The sequence below is a fragment of the Hevea brasiliensis genome, chromosome 11, assembly GCF_030052815.1.
Source record: "Hevea brasiliensis isolate MT/VB/25A 57/8 chromosome 11, ASM3005281v1, whole genome shotgun sequence".
In the NCBI taxonomy this organism is placed as follows: Eukaryota; Viridiplantae; Streptophyta; class Magnoliopsida; order Malpighiales; family Euphorbiaceae; genus Hevea; species Hevea brasiliensis.
The window spans coordinates 9,005,377-9,030,057 of record NC_079503.1 but is presented as its reverse complement, the minus strand read 5'-3'; the positions used below and the strand labels follow the sequence as shown (position 1 = coordinate 9,030,057).

General features: G+C 34.3%; 1 protein-coding gene and 1 pseudogene across 1 annotated transcript; one reads left to right on the top strand and one right to left on the bottom strand.

Moving 5' to 3' along the window:
- Positions 1 to 271: 271 nt before the first annotated feature.
- LOC110659084 (trihelix transcription factor DF1) lies at positions 272 to 2,787 on the bottom strand. Its single transcript, XM_021816923.2, has 2 exons — positions 1,986 to 2,787; positions 272 to 1,893 (listed from the first exon to the last, which is right to left on the bottom strand). Exons 1-2 carry the CDS (start codon positions 2,516 to 2,518, stop codon positions 552 to 554), a joined length of 1,875 nt encoding a protein of 624 aa, XP_021672615.2. The 5' UTR covers positions 2,519 to 2,787; the 3' UTR covers positions 272 to 551.
- An 8,742-nt stretch (positions 2,788 to 11,529) lies between these two features.
- Positions 11,530 to 24,681, top strand: part of LOC110659050 (cytochrome P450 CYP72A616-like) — a 32,843-nt pseudogene continuing 19,691 nt past the window's right edge.

Below are 24,681 nucleotides of genomic sequence, written 5' to 3'. Positions count from 1 at the left end.
GCAGTTCAATCTATAAAGAAGCAACCAAGAGTCCAAGAAATTCAGCAAGAATTTTGAGCCACAAACCGCAAGACCTGAGTTTTTGTGGGTGGAAGTAATCCTAAGCTAACAATGTTTATAGTAAAGATGATTGAGAAAGAAAATTAATTGTAATAGATAAAAATAAAACTTAAACTAAAGATGAAGGTTACTCAAGAAAAATTTTCTAAGAAAATAATGTTAAATTGATAAAATGTTTCTTAAAATAGGTATTTCCTATCACTTCACTAGATTTTCCATTGATTTTCCTTGATTCTCTTGAAAACACATGAATGTTCTTTTCTTGAATTTGACCAAGAATTCCTACAGTCATCTACATGAATTCTTGGCTCCATAATGGTCGACCTTTCGCTTCAAACCCAAACAAAACAACGATCTATACGAGTTCAAAGTCACTGATAGCCCAAAAACAAAAAAATAAAAAAATAAAAACATTCATATCGAGCAAAAACTAACAAGCTTGAAATCAAATGACTAGAAGAAAGAAATTCAATACCATTTGCCTCTAAAACTCATCTAAAATTTCCAATTTCCTCATCACTATCAATACTTCGATCCTCTTCACCCTTCTCGTCATAATAATCTTCATGGTTTTCTTTCTCTTGTTCATGGCTTCCTCGCTCTACTTTCTCGTTAATAATGCCACCAAATTCCAATCTGGAAGATCCCATATCTGCAATTATCACGTTCCCACTAGAAGGATTTATTGAGGTTGCAATGTCTTTCCCTGCAATGAAGGCTTCTAGAAGCTCTGAATGACCTTGCTTTTCTACCTCAATCTCGTTACTAGAGGAATTGTTGAAAGGAGAGTTAATAAAAGTTCTTGAATAAAGCTGATCCAATTGGTCAAAATAAGAGCACGTTTTGGACTGCTGAGACCTCTTCTTTGTACTTTCTTTGGCTTTTCTAAAGTACTTGTTGATGTTCTCCCACTTCTCTTTGCACCTCTTGGCACTTCTTTGATAACCCATGGAAGCCATTAAAGAGCTTACCTCTTCCCATAGAGGACCCTTTAAGCCAGGTTCCTGAAACTTTGTCTCTACGCTGCTCCTAACTTGGATCAATGCCTCAACTTCAGCTTCAGGCCATCTGCTATGGTTGTCAGTTATTATAGGCGTCAATCGTTTGGTGGGTTCTTCTGGAATTTCTGGTTGCAGCAACAATGGAGTCTTTCTGGCGGGAAGATCGATGCTTTGTCCTGTGATTTTTTCTACGTATGAAACAATTTGAGCCTCTCTTCTTGAAGCTAGAGCCTGCTCGTGTGCTCTAGAAACGGCTTCTCTATTGTACTTTTCAGCTTCTTGGCACCGCCATGCTTCTTCTCTCTTTGTTCTCTCTTTATCCATCCGTTCGATTACTTCCAAGAAATTCCTGTGCAAAATCTCTTGGTGATCCATCACCTGCTTCACCAAGTTCTCAAAGAATTCAGCCATGGTACTCAGTTTCTTTTTCATTTTCCTCTTTCTTATCCTCTTTTGGCTCTTTCTCAAGGCAGCTTCCTCTCCAATAGAGTTCTCTGAACCGTGATCAATTCCATTCCCAGCGTTACCAGCACCAACATTTTGGCCGTGAACAGCATTAAATGGCACTGAAAGACCGGCATTTGTTGGAGAGGTTTCTCCGGTGAGAGCGGACCCAGAACCTGTTTGATTTGCTTCACCGACTTTCGCGAGGCTGTAGATAGCCTCGAGCTCGCCAAAGAGCCTGTATTTGTTCTCCAAATCCTTGCACCTTTCATTTCTTTCATCAATTTGCTGTGTATCCAAGAACTTACAGCGCTCATTTTTTTTTCTCTGAACTTCTTGCTCGCCATTTTCATCCTGCTGCTTATTTTTACTTCTACTGAGCGGTTTCCTGTAACATTTATCATTCCCACTTAAAGAACAACAAAAACAAAATAAATAAATAAATAACCATTTTTTTCTTTTTTTATAGCATTAAATTACCAAAAAGGTTCTTTGATGGACGTAGAATCTTCCTGGGGATGCCAACAATGAGGCATTACTGGGGGCACATGTGGAGGATTATGCTCATTTCCATTAAGAAAATCAGTAGCTTCTCGCTGATTTAAAGCGCACTCTTTGTTGCCACCATTTTGGTCGAGTCCCAACTTGAATTTCACAGAGAAAAAGGGAGGATGTGGTGGTTGGGCTTGGACCTGCTGATGTTGATGCCGTATTTGTGAGTATAATCTCTCTTCCTGTGATTGAAATTGCCTAAAATCTTGCTGTTGGGGTTGATGCTGATGCTGGAACAATTGATGGAGAATGGGAATGGAATTCTGCTGCTGTTGCAAAAATATATATTCTGGTTGTTTTTGTTGTGGTAGGTGGGGTTGATAGGGATGATTTAAATTTTGAGATGGATTGGAAATGGGTAAGACTGATGAGCAACAATCATCATTTTCAATGAACTGCTGGAGGTGGTGGTGGTTTTGTTGCTGACGATGGATGTCCGGTACACCATAACTAGGCTGCATATCTTGAAAGGGGGGTGACTATGTCTATGGCAAGCAGAAAAGGTTCACAAAAAAATTTCAAAGGAAGAAGAGAAGAGCATTGTATTCTCTAGTAAGAGGAGAGGTGGGGCAGAGACAATGCAGGGAAAAGAGCAAGACACGTGTGTGTGAGCTTTTAAGCGTCTGCTGCAATGGCAGACATGAGAGACATCCTTTTGGAAGGATACAATTGAGATGCACGTGAATCCCAGTACAGTACCTTGTCCTCTTGTCTCCGACATTAAATTCTGTGTCTCCTTTCGGATCTCGAGGTTCATCAACGGTTCATTTTATATTTGCTTCCATCACCCTCACTTTATATATCAATCCTACCACCAACCAATACAAGAAAATTAAAAATAAATTTGTCAACTTTTAATTATTTTCTTTATTCACTTAGAGTATCTTTCCTTTCTAAATTTATTGCCTAATTAGTCAAACAATATACATGTTAGGATTTGGGAAAACACCTTCAATGACCTCTCCATCCGAGTTTTACTAGATTCAGATCAGATCGGCAGGTCGATTCAGAGAATCGGTGAACTGAAGGTAAAATTGATTTGGTTCTGCATTTGAACTAACCGATCAAATTACCCTTAACCCGCGTGAATAATTTTTTGCTGCCATTGTTGTCCTTTTCTTTTTTCATCCATCATCATCTGTTGATGCTTCATTGCGGAAGCCATAACCAGAAGTAATCTGCATTTTTGCTGTTCCCTCGATTTGATTCCTTCACAAAAGCAAAGGCTGTCTACTCCGCTATTCCACTGACTATTGAGTTAACAACATCTCCATCTTGCTTGCTCTTTATGTGTTTATCTACTCATATGTGGCCCTTTATTTATCAATATAATTAGGGTTGACAATTTTTGACATAACCCCTTTATATGATACGACACGTAGTTATACAGGTTTGAGTTCGGTATCAATGATTCGGATCGTAAACAGACTAACCTGTTTATAACACGCTAAAATTGTAGGTTTAATTGGGTTGGTCATCTAACCCGATTAAACACATAATGATCCGATTAACATGTTAATATGTATTACTTTAACTTATTTAAACTTGCAATGACTTATTTTATTTTTATAACTAAACTATGTCATTTTATTTTTATATTGTAAAGTGCTAAAGTTAAATCTAAAAATATATTGTGATTGTGTAATTTTAATTAACTTTGTCATTTGAATAATGTTTGGATATTTGGTTGATGTTTGAATATTTTGATGATTTTTAGTTCATTTTTGAATAATCGGATGTTTGGATATTTCAATTTTTTTAAATATTTAGGTGATGCATTTTGATAATGTTTTTTTTTTAATGTGTTTTAGTATATTAAATAGGTTAAATGTGTCAAATGAATTAAACGTGTAGTGTAATGTAAGATTTATAATTACCCATTTATTGAAATATGGTAAACAAATCTTATCGTGTTGTATGACATGTTAATAACCCATTTATTTAAATGAGTTACACAAGTTGTGTCGTATAACCTGTGTCATAAACATATCCGTATTAGGGTTGAGCATTTTGACACAATTAGTTAAATGGGTCTTGTTCCAATTAGCCATTTTCGTGTTATATGTGTAGATTGACACAACCCATTTATTTAATCGGATTAACAGGCTATGTAGCACGGAAATGAAAATCGGGACACTGAAAAACTCAAAAACGGACACTGAAAAATGACATTTCAAAAATATAAAAAATGAAAACGTGGGGAAATGCATAAATATAAAAAAATATAAGAATATATTTATAAATATATATATATATATATATATATATATATATATTATATTCTTTTAATGTTATACGAATAATCTTTCTAAGCAACTGTAAAGTGGATTCAGCTAGATAACCTGTTATTTTATGTATACTTTTATTTTGGATTATGTTTATAAATCTTTAATTAAATTGCAAATTATGTATAGTTGTTTTACATTAATAATATTTATTTAAAATATATTTAATTAATATTTTTATAACTCACCGATTAAATTATTAATCTGCCAATTGAATCAATGACTCACCCATCCGATTCTTTTCCTAATCAATGTCTGAGCGCAGCGTAATAACACTGCTCCATCCTTTCACTGCTTTATTATTATTATTATTATTATTATTATTATTATTATTATTATTATTATTAATTCAACGGGGCCTATGATAGTATGTGTAACTCTTTTCCTTTACACTGTTTAGAAAATTTTTTTAGAAGGAAAAAAATAAAGTGTGAAAAATATAAAATATTTTTATATATATTATTTTTTTCCACTTATTTGGATGAAAGTAAACTAAAAAATAAATTAATGAAAATATTTATTTTTCTTTGTATAAAAGAAAGAGAGAATAAAAAAATTATAATAAATTTATAATTTTATTTTATATATTTTATAAATAACTTAAATGAAAAGGATAATTTTGTAATTTTCTTATAAAAAATAATCTTTCTTCACAATTTTTTTTTATTTTCTTTCTAAATTTGAGAAAAAATAAAAAAAAATTATTATTTTTCATCTTCTCTTTATTTTTCACTACTCTTTTACTAAACGATGAAAAAATACCAATCATCTCTTATATTTTTTTCTCAAATTATTTTTCTTTTCCTCTATTTTTCGAGTAGTTTTATAGTGAACCTGTTATTTCATATAAGCATATTATATGGAATGACAACCTAATTAAAAAATAAAATTAAGTTAAAAAAACTAATTATTTTTAAAGGAAAAACTGTTTTTAACATAGGTACACAACTGCATTTTGTGAAACCCATTATCACTCATTCGGCATCTTATAACTAGTTCGCTATTTCACATATAAAAACCTACATAAAATTACGGGGTTAGGATATAATTTCTCCTATTTTCCATACATCCAAACAGATTGTTAATATAATTTTTATTATTAGGGTTATTAGATTTACTTCTTACAATTATAAAAATAAAATAAAGAGGTCAAATTATTGAATTAATGGGCACTTTTATTAATGGAGAGTTTAGTTCCCTTTAAAAGTTTATTGTGGACTATTTATATAATAGAGAGCTTGTTCAGTTGTTCATGCGACGATAGGCATTATTTTATATGCAACTACGATGTTAGAGGTTAAAGGCATATAATATGGGGCTTTTAATAATTTTTAGATGGTAATTTAAGACACTTTGTTGGGTTTCTCCTTCGCGATTAAAATGCAATTGCTTTCAAATATTATATATAGCATCTCTTATTTAAAAATCTTACATAAAAAAAAAAAAAAATCTGAAGTAGTCTTAGAAATAAAGAGTATATGTGGTTGTATAACTTGGCAGGAAAGGATACCAAACGTCTGTGTGCTAACTTGGAACACACAACCTTTCATTATTTCTGTGGTGGATCACATTGAGTTTGGGCAAATATGGAATAATGGGGTCCTATGTGTTTACCTAATTTTTTTTTTTTACATGTATAATTCTTTTTCTTCGATGGAGATATTTTCTCTGGGAAAATCTTAAGTGGCATTTTGGTTCACTATTAAAAACAACTTTTTTTACATTTTTTTTTTTAAGAAAAAGGAAAGACACGAGTAGAAGAGAAGCAGATTAAACAATACAGGACTTAGGAAAAGTCACACCAATAAGATCTTGGAAAAGCAAGCTCCCCAATCCGTTTGGAGGATTGTCAAAATAATGCACCCCAAGAGGCAGCGAGCAACCCAGATGAGCTAACCTATCAGCTGACAAATTTCTCTCCCTGTAAATATGCATAATAGGAACATTCAAGTCCCTACTTAGTAATTCTCTAATGCTACTCTCCAAATTAAAATTCATGACAGCAGAACTTTTAGCCAAACAATTAACCACGTCCTTGCTATCCGTATCAAACCATAACCTTCCTGAATCCATTATCCCAAGCCATCTGCAATCCCATAAACACACCCCACATCTCACCAGTAAAGATAGAACAACTCCCCAAATTAGCTGCAAAACCACTAGCCCCATTACCAGAATGGAGCCTTATCAAACCCCCAGTAGCTGCCAAATTACCATTTCCACTAAAAGCACCATCAGTGTTGATTGTACACCACCCCTCTGGAGGCGGATTTCAACGAATTAGATAGGTCTCACGACGCCTTTGAGAGATAGAAGAAACATCCAAAACACTAGAAGCATTGACAAATTCCAGGACGAAAGAAAACACAACCTGCTTCCCATCCTTAGGTCTCACAAAATCCGGATAAAAAATAACATCATTACGCCATTTCCACAGATACCAACACACTGTCCCAAAGACAACATTCCAACCCAAGTCAGCATGAATGGTCTCTTCTCTATACAAATTACTCGAAAGCCAAAGCTCTACATCAGAAAAAAAAAAAAAAAAGCCCATAAACCAAGGAGAAATAATTTGAACTAAGGGGTTAGCATTCAGCTAACTAAATCGAACGAAACTAAAATTTTAATTAACAATCGAATTGAAATTGATTAAAAATCGAAATTAACCTTAACCGAAATTGAAATAATTACGTTAGTCATCGGTTATAATCAAAATATATATATAATTATTTAATAAAATATTAATAAAAATATATTTATATTTTTTATTTATAAAAAATAATAAATTTGATTTAATATTAATAAGATAATAATTATAAATTAAATATTATTATAAAATTATAAAAATAATAATTATTATAAATAATATAATATTAATAAAATTATAATTAATGAATAAATTAATTAAAATTTTAATTATTTTGATTAGTGCAGTTATCAAATCAAAAGTGATCGAATGGATAATCAAAATCAAATGTTTTTATTATTACTAATCGAAAATCAAACTAAATAAAATAAAATTTATCCTTATCAAAATAATCAAATTTCATCAGGTAGATTTGATTATTCGGTTAAAACTAATGCACGCCCTATGTGAAACCACAAAGTTCTAGCGATAACGCAATCCCTTAAAACATAAAGAAGAGTCTCCGATGTGGTAAAACAACAGGGGCAACTCACATCACCAGTTAGATGCCTCCGATTCCACTCCACATCGTCAGTGAATAGCCTCTGATGAAAAGCAGGCCACGAGAAAGTGCGAATTCGCTCTGGTCCAGGCCATCTCCAGACTATTTTCTATCTTCTTTCAGTCATTGACCACAAGTGATTAGAAAGAGCAAAGTAAGCTCACTTAATAGAGAAAGAGCCAGGCTGACCCCAAAAACTATTGTCACACATATGACTCAAAGGGGTTTTCATAGCAGCAATTTTCAACACCACAAAATTCGGTCGACAATGACCAAACTGCATCAATCCCAATTCCCATCACGAGTAACAAATTCCGTCTATTTTGAGTGGGTGTTTGACTAATTATAAATTGGTCAAACTTCTTTGTAATTAACAAAGTCTACTTAATGAGTCATAATTTATAAATAAAGTAAATTTTTTTAATTTTTTATAAGCATAATTAAGATAATTTTATTTATAACTTATTTGATTATTTTAAAATTATTCTTTGACTAAATAAAAAAATATATTATCCTAATAAGAAGTGTTTGTTTTGCATAAAATATTTTCTTAAAAATATTTTTTTTTCACATTTTTTTAGTATTTAGACTACTTGAAAAAATAGATTAATTGAAAATATTTTTCTAATTAAAGAAAAAAATAATATATTTTTTTAAAAAATTACTTTATCTTTTAAAAAAAAAATAGAAAGTTGACTTCTAAATTTTGATAATTTTATTAAACAGTTTCTATAGAAAAGATTTTTTATATATAAATTATTTTTCATGAAACAAATAAAATCTTCTAGATTTTGATAATTTTATTAAAGCATTGAAAATATTTTCTTAGAAAATAATTTCTATAAAAAATATTTTTTATATAAAAATTATTTTTCATAAAATAAATAAAATCATCATTTTTAAAAATATTAATATTATTCTCATTTTAACTACTATAACACTCAATTATAAATTCTTTTAATTATTTTAATAAATAAAGTTATTTTGATAAATCTTTTAATCAAATATATAAACTACTTAAAAATATATTTTTAAATAATTTTATTAAATAATTAATTAGTTATTTTTAAATTAATTTATAAATTAAAAATATATTTTAAATTAAAAATAAAAAATAAGAAATAAAAAGATTATTTTATAAGAAGAAAAAGAACATAAAGAAGATCCAACCTGATTAACCTTAGTTGCCCCCATGGCCCCTCAAACGCCATCATTACCATTATCATTGTGATTATCGCTTCTGGTACCACGCCACCTCTAACCCTGTACAAAAACAGAATGATAATGTGGATCCCATTATCACTATATATTCTCATATTCTGTTTATGTAATAAAGGGGTAGAAAATTTTTGGCAAAATGTCCAAACATTTGGCTCTTATCCAGCCCAAAAGAAGGTCATGACTCATAAATACATAAATATTTATATAAATATAATAATGTTGATTTCTAAAATAAATCTACTTAAAAGTAACAAGGGATTTTTTTTTTCAGTTTTATAATTTATCTCTGTCACGATTTAATATGTAATTTTTTAATTTTTATTACTTAACATAAAAATTTAAATAAAATTAATATATATATTTATATTATAAATTGTAATTATAAAAAAGTATTTTTTTCATTATTAATAATTAACATGTATGTATTAAACAAAATTTATTAGTCTGATTAATATATAACCTTTTAGGAAAATAAGTTTTTAATTCTCATGTTAACGTGTGAGTCATTTATCATTAGGGATGGTAAGAGATAGGGTACTTCTGAAAATTAACCTATCCAAATTAGAACTAAATTTAATTAATAATATCAAATCTGAATCCGTTTCAAATTCAATTATATATTATTTAAATTCATCCTATTAGGGTTCGGTGGAGTCGGCATCTACAAAAACCTAATCGATATATATATATAATTCATTATTTGTGACTTTCTAGTTTCTCAATACTTAACATAAAAAAATTTAAATAAAATGAATATACATCTATATTTATTAATAAAAATAATTTTACTAAATTTTAATAGCAAAAATTATAAGCCTATATAAATTTAACATCATTATAAATCTGTATTATCAGATTTTAAAACTTATAATGATAAAAAAAAAAAAAGTATGTGAAGGGGATGAACAAGAGTTGCCATAAATATTTACAAGGCATATTCTTGAAATTTAATTTTGCATAGTTTTAATATTTTTTTAAAATTAGATATTATATTTTTATTATCTATTCTATTAATAATTTTATACTACGCGCGATAAATGTCTAATTTATCTCATAAGATAAAGCGTTCGAGGTTCAAATCCTAACCATCCATCTTAGTAAAGTTGAATTAATGCTTTAATTGGAATTTTGGTACCAACTGCATTTGATGACTTGAATTTCTAAGTCTACAAAGATTAATAACATTCCCTCTCGGATACTTATTTTTATGAGATCTTTATTTTATTAATATTTTTTTAATAATAAAATATATGGAATATATTAAAATTTTAATGCAAAATTTAAATGAGATAAATTATATATTTTTTGGCATTTCAGGATTTTTTTTATTTATTTTAATAATTAAAAAAATAATATAAAAATTATACATTCTTTATTGATTATCTGTGTTTTATTTATTCCTATGAAATACTAGACAAAAAGAGATAATATTAAAATATATAAATTTAAGACGTAAATATATGAATTGCATTTATTTTATATGAAAATTTTATTATATATTTTATTTATTAATAAATTAAATATAGATAATATATCGAACGTGAATTTTTTACCATTAAAGTTTATGCCACAATTTCAATATAACTGCAAATTTTATTCAAGGTTTGAATTTTTTTAACAAATTTAAACTTTCCAACATCAAATTAAAGAAGAGAGTTTACCAAATGTGACCCATCCAGTAAAATTGACCGCAGTTGAAATAATTTATGCTTTGGGTTATGTTTATTTTATGGAAAATATTTTTTAAAAAAATATTTTTAAGTGTAATTGATTAATAGAAAATATTTTTTTAATTAAAAGAAAAATTAAATCATTTTTAAAAAAAATGTTTTATTTAAAAAAAAAGTCATTTTTTATTTTTTAAATTTTGATAATTTTATTAAAATATAAAAATACTTATATATACATAAAGTAAATATATACTATTAATCTAATATTGTAAAAAAAAATGAAAAATATTTTTATATACAAATTATTTTCTTTGAAACAAATGGACCTTAATTGGAAATTTGATATATACCAATGGCATTGGATGACTTGAATTTCTAAGTCTATGGAGATGAATATTTCATTGTCTATAACTTACCTCAAGCTACACTCCCAAGCCTTATGTTAGTCTATGGAGGGTTGGAAGGGATATATTCGAATTAATATATTCTCAAGTAGACCATTCTGGTGATTTTTTTTCTGTCGACATTCTTAGTGAAGAAGTTGCTAAGAAAGTTTATGCCGTGGTGTGGCAATTTGATTATGATGGCACATTACCTTCAAATTTCAATATACTTACACAAAATTGAAGGGCTGAGTATATAATTAAAAAAAATTAAAACAATTCAGTTTAATTCAACCTCAAAGAATTATTGAAAGTTTTCTACATCGAATTAAGGAAGAGAGTTTAATTATTAAAAAAAAAAAAATCATTCATGTGTCTTTTCTAAAAGAGATATCTATCTTTGTTTCATTGAAAGAAGAGGCTCCTCCATTACGTCATGTAGAATTAATGCTTTAGCTGGAATTGAAATAATAGTTAATTATTTTAATAATAATAATAAGTATTTATATTTATATAAATATAATAAAATTAATTTTTAAAATAATTTCACTTAAAAATGATAAATGACATTTTTTTATATTTTTTTGTATTTGTAAAAAAAAAAAACGAAGAATCAAAATTGTGAAAACACAAATAGGAACAGAAAAAGATCTTATAAATTCATCACCCCGTGGGTCTCATTTCCTCCAACAAGCTCAATTACAGTTTGTAGCAAAGGAAATATGGAGGCCTATATTTTCCAAACGATGTTCTTCTCTTTTGCATTATTAACTCTTAATGCTCTAATAAAAGTAGCCTATGTTTTTTGGTTGAAGCTAAAAAGCATAGAGAAGCATTTGAGGAGGCAAGGGATCAGAGGCACCTCTTACCAGCTTATCCATGGTGTAACATGACCAAACCCCTCTCTCTAAATGACCCAATTATTCCACGTGTATTCCCATTCTATTGATGCAATGGTGAAGAATTATGGTATGCAACTAAGATAACCTATACGAAATGGATGTTAAAATTGGGATTCTCAATCTTGGAATAAATATATTGGACTTACTGGGTTCTGTTTTAGTTAATTTCCTGTTGCTGGCTAATGATATGATATTGTGGAAAAAGGGAAGGTCTCCATGAGTTGGTTTGGAACAAGACCAAGGCTGATGCTGGCTGAGCCAGAGCTGATCAGGTGGGTGTTAACAGATAAGTGTGGTCACTTTGTAAGCCACCGTTGAACCCCCTTGTAGATCTTTCACAACTAGGAGTCTCAGCCTTGGAAGGGAGAAAATGGGCCAAACGCAGAAAACTGATAGCACCTGCTCTCCCATCTTGAGAAACCAAAGGTACAGCCAATACTAGCGCACACTTTTTTAGCATTGGAAAATGATTTGTACATTTAGACACTGATAAACTGGGTATGATCCCTGCATTTTCAAGGAGTTGCTGTGTTCTTACTCATCCGTGGAACCAGTAAACGAGTGCTTAAGGATGGTGTGAATTGGATGTTAAACCAGAATTTCATTTTCTTGCTGGTGATTGCCTTTGGAAGCAGCTACAAAGAGGGAAAGAAAATTTTTCAACTCCAAGAAGAGCAAGTTCTTTTGGTCCACGAAGGTTATGAGTCCATTTAGTTTCCAGGTTTAAGGTGAATTGAATTCTTTATCTTTCCATTCGAGTATAATCACCAATTTTCTTTTAAAAATTTAATCAATTTTGTGATGCTCAGTATAGGTTATACCAATTAAAAAGAACAAGAGGAGATATGCTATAGAAAAGGATGTTAGGAAATTTGGGCAAATTTTTGAGGAAAAAAAAATCACACTCTAAATAAATTTTTATTAATTTTAACAAGATAATAGCAAAAATATGACATATATATATATTTTTTATGTATAAGATCCATCAATGTGGCAAGTACAGAGCATACTTTGAATCATACCTATGTCTTGAGTATAACACTCTCAAACTCTACTATTTTTTCTACTCTCACTTGGATGGGAATTCTAGCTCTCATTTCACTTGACTTCCCATTCCCAAAGTCTTGAAGAAGCTTGCCTATTTATAGGCACATAAACGTCCCATTGCATTTAATGAAAATCCAAGAAAGTCTAAGAAAATTCTAATTCAAAGATATTGGAAGATTTCAATCATGTGATGAAATCTTGAAATTAAATTAGTGTTGACTTTAACACTCCCCCTTAACACTAATTATTTCTTTCCTTGAAACCATGCCAAGTAGCTTTTGAAACTTTTCTGTCTTCACACCATTGAGACCTTTAGTAAAAATGTCTGCTGCTTGGCCTTCTATCTTTATTGGCATCATTTGAATCTGGTCTTGTAAAACTCTCTTCCTTAAATAGTGATAATGCACCTCCACATACTTTGTTCTAGCATGAAATACTGGATTCTCAGCTAAATGTATTGCTGATAGATTATCACAGTGTAATTGTAATGTATAATATACTAGTTGGCACAAATCCTTCAACAACTGTGTCAACCAAGTGCATTCCTATGCTGCCATAGCTGCTGCTCTATATTCTGCTTTTGTGTATAATCTAGGAGTTGAGATAGGCATGCAATCAAGCAACCCAAACTTTTGCAGCAAATTCTTCGCATACTTATGCTCACAAAAGAATACTCCATCTCTTGATCGTTCCACTTCGGGACCAAGAAAATGCTTCAACTCTCCAAGTTTCTTCATTTGAAACTGCACACCCAAATTCCTCCTAACTTGCTAGATTTCTTCCAAGTCATCTCTAATGACAATAAGATCATCTACATATACAAGCACAATTGCCATTTATCCATTTTTAGCTTTTATGAACAAGTTTGAATATGCTAGAGATATAGTATACCCTTTGCATACTAGAAATTAAGCAATCTTGCCATACCATGCGAGGGGTGCTTACTTTACCCTGTATAGAGCCTTGTTGAGTTTTTTTTTTTATCTAGTTTACCATGTAAGAATACATTTTTAACATCCATCTGCCAAAGCCTCCAAGCTTTGCTTATTGTAAGTGATAGCAACACACAAACTATAGTGATCTTTGCTACTAGACTGAATATTTCATCATAGTCTAGCCCATATTGTTGTGAGAATCCACGAGCTACAGGCCTTGCTTTATACCTTTCAATTGATCCATTTGATCGAGTTTTCACTTTGTACGCCCATTTACAAGATATGGGTTACACATTTTTGGGTTTTGGCACAAGTTCCCAAGTTTCATTTTTTTCTCTAGACCTTGAATTTGTTCTTCCATGGCTAATCTTCACTAATTTTTCCTAGATGCCTCTTCATAAGTGGATGGTTCCACTGCTCTAACATCTTCTACTAAGGCTGCATTGGCATATTTGGGATTCAGCTTCCTTTGTCTAGTTGACCTTTGTAAAGGTCTTTGAGAGATTTCCTCCATTTGATAATCTTTCATCTAACTTGGCTGTTCTTATTCTTTTTAATGCACTCTTGTTTGCCATGGACTCTTCATCTTTGATGAAGGACTTTCTCCATTGCCATCAATTTTAGATTCAACAATATCTTTATCTCGTTGAACATTTTCATCTATTGTTTGCTCTCTTAGTCTTTCTTGCAATTTTTCTTCATTCTCCTTACTATTTGGCAATAAGATTACTCGTGATGATCACAAAGATGATGTTTCATCAAACACTACAATTTTGGACATGAAGCACCATCTGATTGTTGATCACAACATCTCCAACTTTTACATTGATCATCATATCCAACAAATATGTATCAAATCACCTTTTTATCAAACTTTCCACGTAGATGATCTAGTATGAAAACATAATATATGCAACAAAAAATGCGAAAGTGGCTAACAACTGACTTCTTTTTCCTTAGCTTCTCAAATGGAGATTCAAACCCTAATATAGCTTGAGGTAGTTTGTTGATGACATGGATTATTGTTTTCATACATTTTCCCTAAAAGCAATGTGGCATATTTTTGGCATGCAACATGCTCCTACATATCTCTGCTAAATGTCTATTCTTTCTTTCAGTAACTCCATTCTATTATGGTGTGCTTGGACAAGTTAGCTGTCGCTTTATCTTGCCTTATTGCAAGAATTGCACAAACTCTGTTGATGTGTATTCTTCATTGCCTGTACGTTAACATCTATGTTCTGATCCAGTTATTTTTCAACTTTCTCTTTAAACTCTTTGAATTAGCTTAAAGCTTCTGACTTTTGTTTGAGAAAATCTACCTAGATATATCTTGAGAAATCATCAATAAAGGTTATCAAGTACCGAAAACCACTTACTGATGATTGTTTAATTAGATCAAACACATCTAAGTGAACTAGCTCTAATGGCACCTTGGCTATGAATTTGGACTCTTCATATGGTAGTTGGTGTGCCTTACCATGCTGATATCCAACGCACACAATGTCCTCTCGAACTTCTAGTTGAGGAAGTCCTTTCAGCATCGACTTATTCATTATTGCCTTTAGTTTCTAATAATTGACATGTCCTAGCTAAGCATGCCACAAATCAACTATCTCATTCTTTCTTGTCTTATCAACATATGTAGTCTGAGTAGTCATCCCATAGACTGACTCAAGTTATTTGCCTTCCATGAATGGCTCACTTGTAGCTTTCAAATTTCTATTCACCTTGACATCATCTAATTCAAACACCACAAAATTGCCGAAGGCAGTCAACTGTGATACTGATGACAGATTCTTCTTCATACCAAGCACATGATAAATATTTTGTAGTCATACTTGGTGTGAGTTGAACTGAGGTACAACTACGGTATTGCAGATGTGAGTAATTAGTAACTTTGAATCATCAGTAGTCACTATAACTTTACTTCCTTTACACTCTATCATATCTGAAAGTTTACCGGTGTTACCAGTCATATGATTGGAACACCCGAAATCAATAATTTAATCATCTTTGTAGTTTACTGCTTCATTACAAGCAGTTACAAGAGCCACTTCCTCTTTAGCTTCTACAGGTTAACATGTCTACTTCTTCTTCAACTGCAATAGAAGCCTGTAGGTCCCATTCTACTTCATTACCATTTGAAGTTGATACAGTAACATTGCCTTCTTCCTTGTGCCAACAATCTTGAGCAAAATGACCTTTCTTGCCATAATTGTAGCATTCTTCATTCTTTCTGTAGTTCCTTTTGTCTTTTCATTCATTATTATTGTGAGTGCCCATTTTTCTCCCCTTTGTTAAGAGCTTCAATTTTGGCAACCTTTCTGCTACTGTCCTTGCTTTCTCTCTTGCTTTCCTTCTCCATTCTTGAATTATAACACCCACATTTTCCCGACATCAAAATTTCTATTGTAGATGAAATATTCTGGTAAATTTTAAGATTTCGCGAATAAAGGGAATGGTGATAAAGGGTGTACATGTTTATATATATGGGTGTTTGAGGTATTCAAAATGTATTTAAAAATGGAAATGTTTTAAAGATTTTCTTTCCTAAATGTTTTTAAATGTGTGTTTTGGGCAGAAGGAACTTTAGCAACTGAATGATGGACTTTCAGCAGCTAAAGTCCCTTTCCCAGTTCAAATTCTTTTTTTAACCAGAATAGACTCTGACAGCCAAAAGCTGGACTTTCGGCTACCGAAAGTCTCTTAACTAACAAGGGTATAAAAAGATCAAAGCTTGTATTTCTGCCAAAACACTTGGGTTTTTCTCTTATTCTCTCTCTCTCAACTGCTGGGGCATAAAAGAAGGGTTTTGAGGAGATTTCCTTGACATTTTTCAAAGTTTGAAGGTGGATTCTTCTATTTAGAAGTTTGGGAGAGCAGATTCAAGCTTTAGGTCTTTAGTTCTCTCACCTCCAAGCTCTAAGAAAAGAGATAACATTCTTTTCTTTTTGATCTAATGGGTAGATCTAAGTAGGTTGTCGAGAAATTAGATTTCTATAACTTCAATTTCATGTAAAGTTGTTTTAAGATAAGTTTTGGAAAGTTTATGCACTTAGGGTTAGGGTTTTGTGACTTATGTTGAAATTGCATGTTTATTGTTAGTTTACTTATGTTTAAGTGTTATGAACCTTAAATGGCTAGTTTCCCTTGATGGATTTAAGGAAATCCTTGAATATGTTATGTTGGGTTTGGGGAAAACATAGGATTTGAGTTTTTGGTTAATGTATATGGGAATTAAGTATGATTTCAAGTTGTTTTAGGCCTTAGAAACTTGTTTATATGTTTTGTTTGAATTTTGGAACTTTGGAGTGAGTTTGGGTGTTGATGGGAGAAGGATTCTGAAGGTTTTTGACTTAGACATTCTGGAACTTTCTAGGTTCAACTGTCGAAAACCATAGTTTCGGCAGTTGAAACATATAACTTCTCAAAAAATCTGGAAAATTTCTAGGTTCGGCAGTTAAAGTCCAAGACTTTGATAGCTAGAGTCGGTATTGGACAAAAAGGGCCATCCAAAGCCTAATACTACGGTACCCAAAGTCTAGGATCTTGGCACTCGAAGTCTAGGACTTCGGCACTCAAAGTAAGTGCTAGCTGACTTTTTCTCCCTTCTTTTCTAAGGTTCCAAAACATAGTTTTATAGTTCCTAAGGGCATAGAATAAGATGTTTATTATGTGTATAGAGTTTTAGAACCTTGTATAACTCTCTATAATGAGATTTTATAGGATCAAGCTTGAAGGACTCAGAAGGTTAAGGATTTGAGGATAGATACCGTTCGAGATAGAAGGTTGATAGGCTACAAGAGGTGCATAACTCTAACCTTAATCATAAGAAAACTATTTAAATTTAATTTATGATCATCCTCATGCATCATGTCATATTTATTTTAGGATGTCTATATCTAGAACACAAATATATTGCATATTTGCATAATTATTGTTGGTGCATTTAATGGATGATGGATGACCGACTAACATCCCCCATGTTATGACTATGTTATGTTATGTATGTTATGGATCTATAAAATCTAAGGGGGAGATCTTTATGATGCCCCTGGTGCAAGACACAGGTCATGTTTTAAGTGAAAGTCTTAAGGAGCCTCTGTATGAGCCAGACACATTGGATATATATTTTAAGCAAAAGTCCTGAGGAGCCTCTATATGAGCTTTTCGACACCATATTTTGGTTGATCCCCAAAATCAATAAAACTTCGAAACCGATCCCCAGTACTAAGTCTCTCTGTGACAGCTAATCACATTTCTGATCCCTCTTTGATAGACAGTCACATTTCCGATCTCTCCTCACAAAGAATTGAATCAATGCTAAGTCCTCACATCAGTCAAAGCCTTACCAGTCTATTAAATCGCTCACCGATCTCTCAAACCCATTGTCGAATCTCCGGACCAGTCAAGTATATTCCTGATCTCTGTTGACAAACGAAATGAACTGACACTAGATCTTTTCTTACCAGTTTTATTGCCGATCTCCCTTTCAAAAGTTTAAGAGCTAAGGTTTTGGTCCGGTTTAATGAGGATTCCGATCTTAAGTGTTCAAGTCAAATTTCCAATTTTAATCAAGTCCCGTTCAGCGTTTCTTCCCTACCGATCTCATGCTTATTGTGCTTTCCGATCTCTTACGCTTAGATTAATAATTGCATTTAGTTCTTGTTTTGCTATGCTCAGACAATCAAATACTTAGGCAATTCAGAGATTTTCCAATCACATCCAATCATTGAACAAAGAGCGATTTCATTTCATACCAACATTTGTACAAGTCATTCGTGAGGTGATCCCCACTGATCTACATTTTGCTCATTTTCTCTCTCACCCTCGGCCTCCTCTTCGCTTTCCTCCTGCGCCTCAGGGGCAGTCGGCCATCCAAGAGAAGTCCTCCTGCAGGTAGCAGCAGGCTCGGCCAAGAGATCCTTGTGGCGTTCACATAAGCACCGGCTATTCTGTCACCATCTCTTCATCTTTTGCCTTAAGCTCCTCGATGGGTGAGCGACACGAGTAACCGTTGGCGAGTGCTTGGACTTCTCCAAGAGCATGATCCCTTTCGGCGGAACATGAGTGCATTCGGCGGCTTATCCTCATAGTACTTCATCGCCCCTCAATTTGAGATATGTAATCTGAGCGGATGAGAGTTGGGATCGGAGGATGCCACTTCTTGGCTCTTCTTCTCGACCTCCTTACCCGAGCGGTGAGCCTTTTCGGACTACGTCTTTGGTTCACGGGCACTCTACATTCGAACTCATGGATCGGGTTAGGATGTCGTCAAGATTGTCCGGAGACGATCTGTCCCGATCCTCCGGCGGATAGAAGACCCCAAGACTTTGGCAAAAGCGGTTCTCCCGACAGTCCGGTTATTCTCCGAGAAGCGATCGGCGCTTGGCGCCACGAGAAGGGGCCTCGCGGAAGGTCGAAGGACCCCTTACGTGGAGCAACTAGAGGAGGTCGAGGCGGCTCTTCTCGTCGAGGAGAGATCGGACGGTCTGCGATCGCGGTCCCGAGTCGGGCGGGCCTCCTTGTGTCTCCCGTTCATGGCCAGGGTGTTTGAAGCGATTCGACGCTTCATCTCTTTCACCTTCCGAAATCTCTCTTTCTTTCTTAGCTTCTTGGAACCCTCACCACCCGCCATACACGCACAAAGAAGAGGTCGGTGAGATCGCTAAGGTCACGAGATCGAGATGTAGAAAATACCAATCTTGAGTCGAGAGCGGAAGTTCGCGATCTTGGCGATGATCACCGTATGGTCCAATGGTGCGGCTCGGCGATCCACCGCATCTAAGCAGAGAACTTCGAGTGGCGCTGATTCTTGATTCCATCACTATTAGGCTTTCCTCCTTGTTTAGGGTATACGCCGGAATCAAGGACCCACTGGTGCCACGACTACGGGGAAGTCCTCAAAGCGGTCGGATTTTGCTCCTCGAGAATGAAGCGGTTCTTCCAATTCTTAAGGGAGGAGGCGGTCGGTAAAGAGCCCACAATGAGGCTTCGCAGAAAAAACCAATGCTCATCGTCCTTTCGGTGAGTTAGCTTGCATGATTCGGCGAACACCTTAGCCGTGGGTGATTCCCTTAGCTCGGCCACGAGGCCTCAGAAGGCTACTAAGATCTGCCACGAGTTAGGGTGAACTTGAGCAATGCACACTCGGTGATATTTTAGGACCTCCTTGAAGAAGTCATCTAGAGGGAACCGAAGACCGGCCTTTAACTGTTCCTCGTATACCATAACCATGTCATTCTCTTCAAAGAAGTGATCGGCTCAGTGATCGCCGTGACACCGGATAAGTTCTTACGAATCAGGAAGAATATTGTACTCCTGGCTAAACGATTGCAGATCGGATTCTTGCAAGATCGATGGCAGCTCGTCCATAGGAAGATTCTCCCTCCCTGAAGAAGGTACAAGCCTCGATGGTGCGTTTCGCCCCCGAGCTGGAACGGAGACCCTAGGAGGTTCTGGTCGTGCGCTTGGCCTGACCACCTCTTCTTCATCGACGACCACGAGGCCCGAATGGAAGGAGGGCTCGTCGCTCTCGACCCTCGGCGTCGCTCATTTTCAAAAGAAATAAAGAATTTAAACTAAAAGAAAGATCAAAGCCCTTACGGAATCGATGGCGTCGGAAGAACTTGAGAAAGCGAGAGGATTTTGGGTTTGTTCGCGGCGAAAATGGAATAAGAGAGCAAGCGGCTAACCCGCCCCTATTTATACTCATCAGAGCATTTAATGCTCACGATGTTCGAACCTTTGCATCGGTTAGCGGGACTCGCCGGTTACGACACGTCTCACGCATATTCCCAAGATTCCATAAAGAGATCGGTTAATTATAGAGCGAGATCCGGTGTTTGAATTACGGATCGGATAAGTGTCATTCGGTAAAGAATCAGATCGGATAATCATATTAGAGCTCGGAAAATAATTAATAAGATAATAATTGACAAAATAAAATCTTTATTTCCAAAAGATCGATTACATCATTTGGCGATCTCAAGAGATCGAATACATTTCAAAAGTCGATTACATAATTTGGGCGATCTAAAGATCGGAATACATTAGAATCTGATTACATCAAAAGGCCGATCTCTAAAAGATCGTGGAACATCCTATCTAAAGAGGCTGTGTCAATAGTCAACATTGTGGTGATCCAAAGGGTGTCACCGAGCGAGCCGGGAACACCCAATGCGGAGGAAGCCAGCCGGAACACCCAATGTGGTGAGAAGTCAAATAAACTTGGAAGAGCAATCGTCAAGGTCGTGAGAACATCAACAATTTGCTCGGTCAAAATCGGTTCGCCGATTATGCGATTGAACGACTCGAGATCGATACAATCGAGTCGCAATCGGTCGGTTAATTGATTTAGTTCTCTCACCATCATCGATAAGGTCATCACGATTATTCGATCACCGGGGTCATGAGTTTTGATGGGAATAAAAGGTCCATCGAAAAGATCAAAAACCACAATCTGCGGAACAACGTAGGAGCGACTAGGAATAACTAGAATAGGAAAGTAAAAAGAAGAAAGAGGAAAATCGGATGGAGAAAGTTTTGGGTCGGGGTATATATAGGGGAAATCAAGCATTTATTCTTTGGCGAGCAGCGGGCCTTGAGGAATTGAAGGAATTAATGCTTTGGCCCAGTTAAGGAAGTATTGGAATAATAGAGATCGGAAGAGGGAAGATCGGCATGAAAGATCGGAGAAGGACCATGTTAAGAAGATCGGAAAGGAAGAGAGAACAGAAAACGAAAGGGCGCCTACTGCCGTCACCATAATCAGAGCCGAGTTAGTTAAAGTATTGCCAGGTAAAATCTCAACTGCACGCCCCATAATCGCCCACATTTCTGACATGCACTGTACATCCTAATCTCCACCGTTGATCCAACTTGTAAGGACGAGCTCAGAGCCCTTGGATCAAAGAAGAAGACGACAAAACCAGCGCCTTTCACTCCTAGCCCTCAGATCCCCCCGGACAAGAGAATTTGGGACCGTCAGATTAGAAGAAGAAAATGACAAATTTTCTAAAGAGGATCTCAGCCGTCCGTTCTGATCCTTTTTAATTCCTGAGCCTCAGATCATGTCCTTCGAAATCCTGACCCTCCATCTCCCTCAAAATAGATCCTGACCCTTCATGGGGAGCATCCGGTTCCTATAAATACCTGTATGAAAACTGTTCAAAGGGGACTAAAAATAGAAAAAAGGCAGTGACCATAGTGGAAGAACTCTGAAACTTAATTCAGTTCGTTACTCTGCTATTGTAGCTTTCATAAGAAAAACTTTGGAAACCAGTTTTCTGAAGTGTTTTCTTGCAAAGGGATTTTTGAATACTGAAATTCTTCATTTTCAGTCCGTTCATTATCCTGTGACACTCTCACCTTTTGTCTTTGTTATCTTCTATTTCCAATTCATATTGTCCAAGCTCAACTCCATTCAAGATTGGTTATTTTGACCTGTTTACATTTTAACAAAGAATCCTTCATCTCGAGGCGAACCTTGGTCCTCCAGCTATCAACCTGCAGTCCTGTTACATTTTGTGATTCCATATTTAGTTTAGTAGATTCGACTCTCAACAGGTGAGTGCTATATCGTTATTTTATCAAATGTTCTTCTTTATTCACGTATTTCATTTATTCTTTTTCTATTTGTAATTTTCACCAAGTTTATACTATATTTTTAACACAGAGGTAGTCATTCTCGAGTTTACTTCTTTGATAATCAGTTTATTCTTTGATTTATCTTTATTACTTCTTAGCACAGGAGTTCTGGTCCCAAATAGCGCATAAGTAACTAAACAAAATGTAGGTAACGGCAACTTAAAAGTCCTTTTATAATGATAAAGGTCTAAATAATAAGACAGGAAAATGGTGAAGCCAAATCACAAGGAAAATTCAATAGGTCATTAGGCGAGACGTCATAAGACAAAATGAAACCAAACCTTGGATAACTAAATAGAATAGATCGGGCATTAATAGGTATTGGTAAGGTGACCACATGGGAGGTCGGTACATTCAGTCTAGTATCCCCCGTCTAGTCACAAGGTAACAATTAGCTAGAAGAAGCCTTAGCCCCAACACCTTTGAATGCCAGAATCCTTAGCTTTGAGACATGTAGCTGAAATTAAGATTCGGGAGATCGGAAAAGTCCCTTTCAGGCCCCTGTTAATTTAATAGAGATCGGAGGAGAGTTCTTATCCGATTCTCAACTTAAAATTCCAATAGACACTTAAAAGAGATTGGAGGAGAGTTCTTATCCGATTCTCATTTCAAGATTTTTAATAAGTACTTAAAAGAGATCGGAGGAGAGTTCTTATCCGTTTCTCAACTCAAAATTCCAATAAACATTTAAAAGGAGATCGGAGGAGAGTTCTTATCCGATCTTCGAGCTAAAATTTTAATAAATACTTAAAGGAGATCGGAGAAGAGTTCTTATCCGATTCTCAATCCTAAAACTTTAAATACTTCAAAAGAGATCGGAGGAGGGTTCTTATCCGATCTCCAATCAGAATTTTAATAAATATTTAAAAGAGATCGGAGGAGAGTTCTTATCCGATTCTCACACCAAATTTTAACCTGTGTGCAAAAATAATCCCAAAACCAAAAATGATATGCGACGTCAATTCACTGAGGTTGTCTCATTTACTTATGTATCTAGGTAATCCAAATTTAGTGAAAAATCAAATATTCCTTTGGTCAAAAGGATTAACATTCCCATTCAAGCCCTCCTAACTAATGCAAAGTTAAATCTACTTACCCTTATTAAGGGACGAGGCGGGGTGCCTAACACCTTCCCCACCCGTTTACGGACCCCGAACCTAGAATCTCTGCCTTGAAGTGGTTTCATTTCAATTTATCTTCATAAACGGTCTTCTTTAATTTCCCTCAAAATTAAAGTGGCGACTCCTCACTCTTTCCCACTTCGGTGAGGGTTCGTTCAGGCGACCGCAAAACTCCTTACGACAGAGCTGGGCACATTGGATTTGGGGAGTCACTGGTGATATGTCCATCCTACGTTAAGTGTTTATGATTAAAAACTCATTTGATGGTGCATTGCATATGCATAAAATGAATGATATAATTAATGTTGGTTAGTTTACTCACTGAGCTTGTATAAGCTTACACTTTTCCCCTAACCCTTGATGTAGGAGTGCAAGAATAAAAGAGTCCTTTAGAGCTTGAGTAGCATGAGTGGCTGTAGAGTTTTTATATATATGGGGTTGATTAGTGGACATGTAATATATAAAGGAATAGTTAATGCGTTGGTAATCAAGTATTAATAGATGTTTTATCTTAAACATAAGTGATGTTATTAAATATGTCTGAAATCTAAGGTAGCTCCTCATATGAATATATATGTATGAGCTAACTACACTTTAGTGATTTTCTATGTATGTAAAGGTTCAAATTCTGAGCTAATTTTATGTTATGAATTTTTATGTACGAATGAAAAGACTAATATATAATGGTTTGGAGTATGCTTGGATTGTGAGCTACGGGAACATGTGGACGTTTAATAGGTTTTTATATGCTTGGATTTTGAGCTATGGGAACATGTGTATGTTTAACAGGTTTTTAGACTTGCTATGGTTTTTAATAGCCTTAAGCTGACTTGATTCCTAACACTGATAACGGCCCTTGGCTTAGGTCATTACAAAGTTGGTATCAAAGCTCTAGGTTAGATGAGCGGACCTAGATGCTAGTAAAAGTATAGAATAGAGGTGAAAGGAAGTATCTTGACTAGCACAGTTAGGGAAATTCATGTCTATTAGGGTTGAGTCCCTGTATGATTACATGTTGTACATTATATGTATGCTATGTTTGATGATATGTTATGTGTTCATGTGACTCCATATGAACTCTTTATATGCTCAACGCTTCTTGTTTACTTTTAGAAATGTGAGGTTTAAGACAGTTCACTAGGTTGATCGGCGCTCTACCCGAGAATGAGGGTATTGAAACACTACCTATCAACATTATTGTTAAGGAGAGAGCAAGT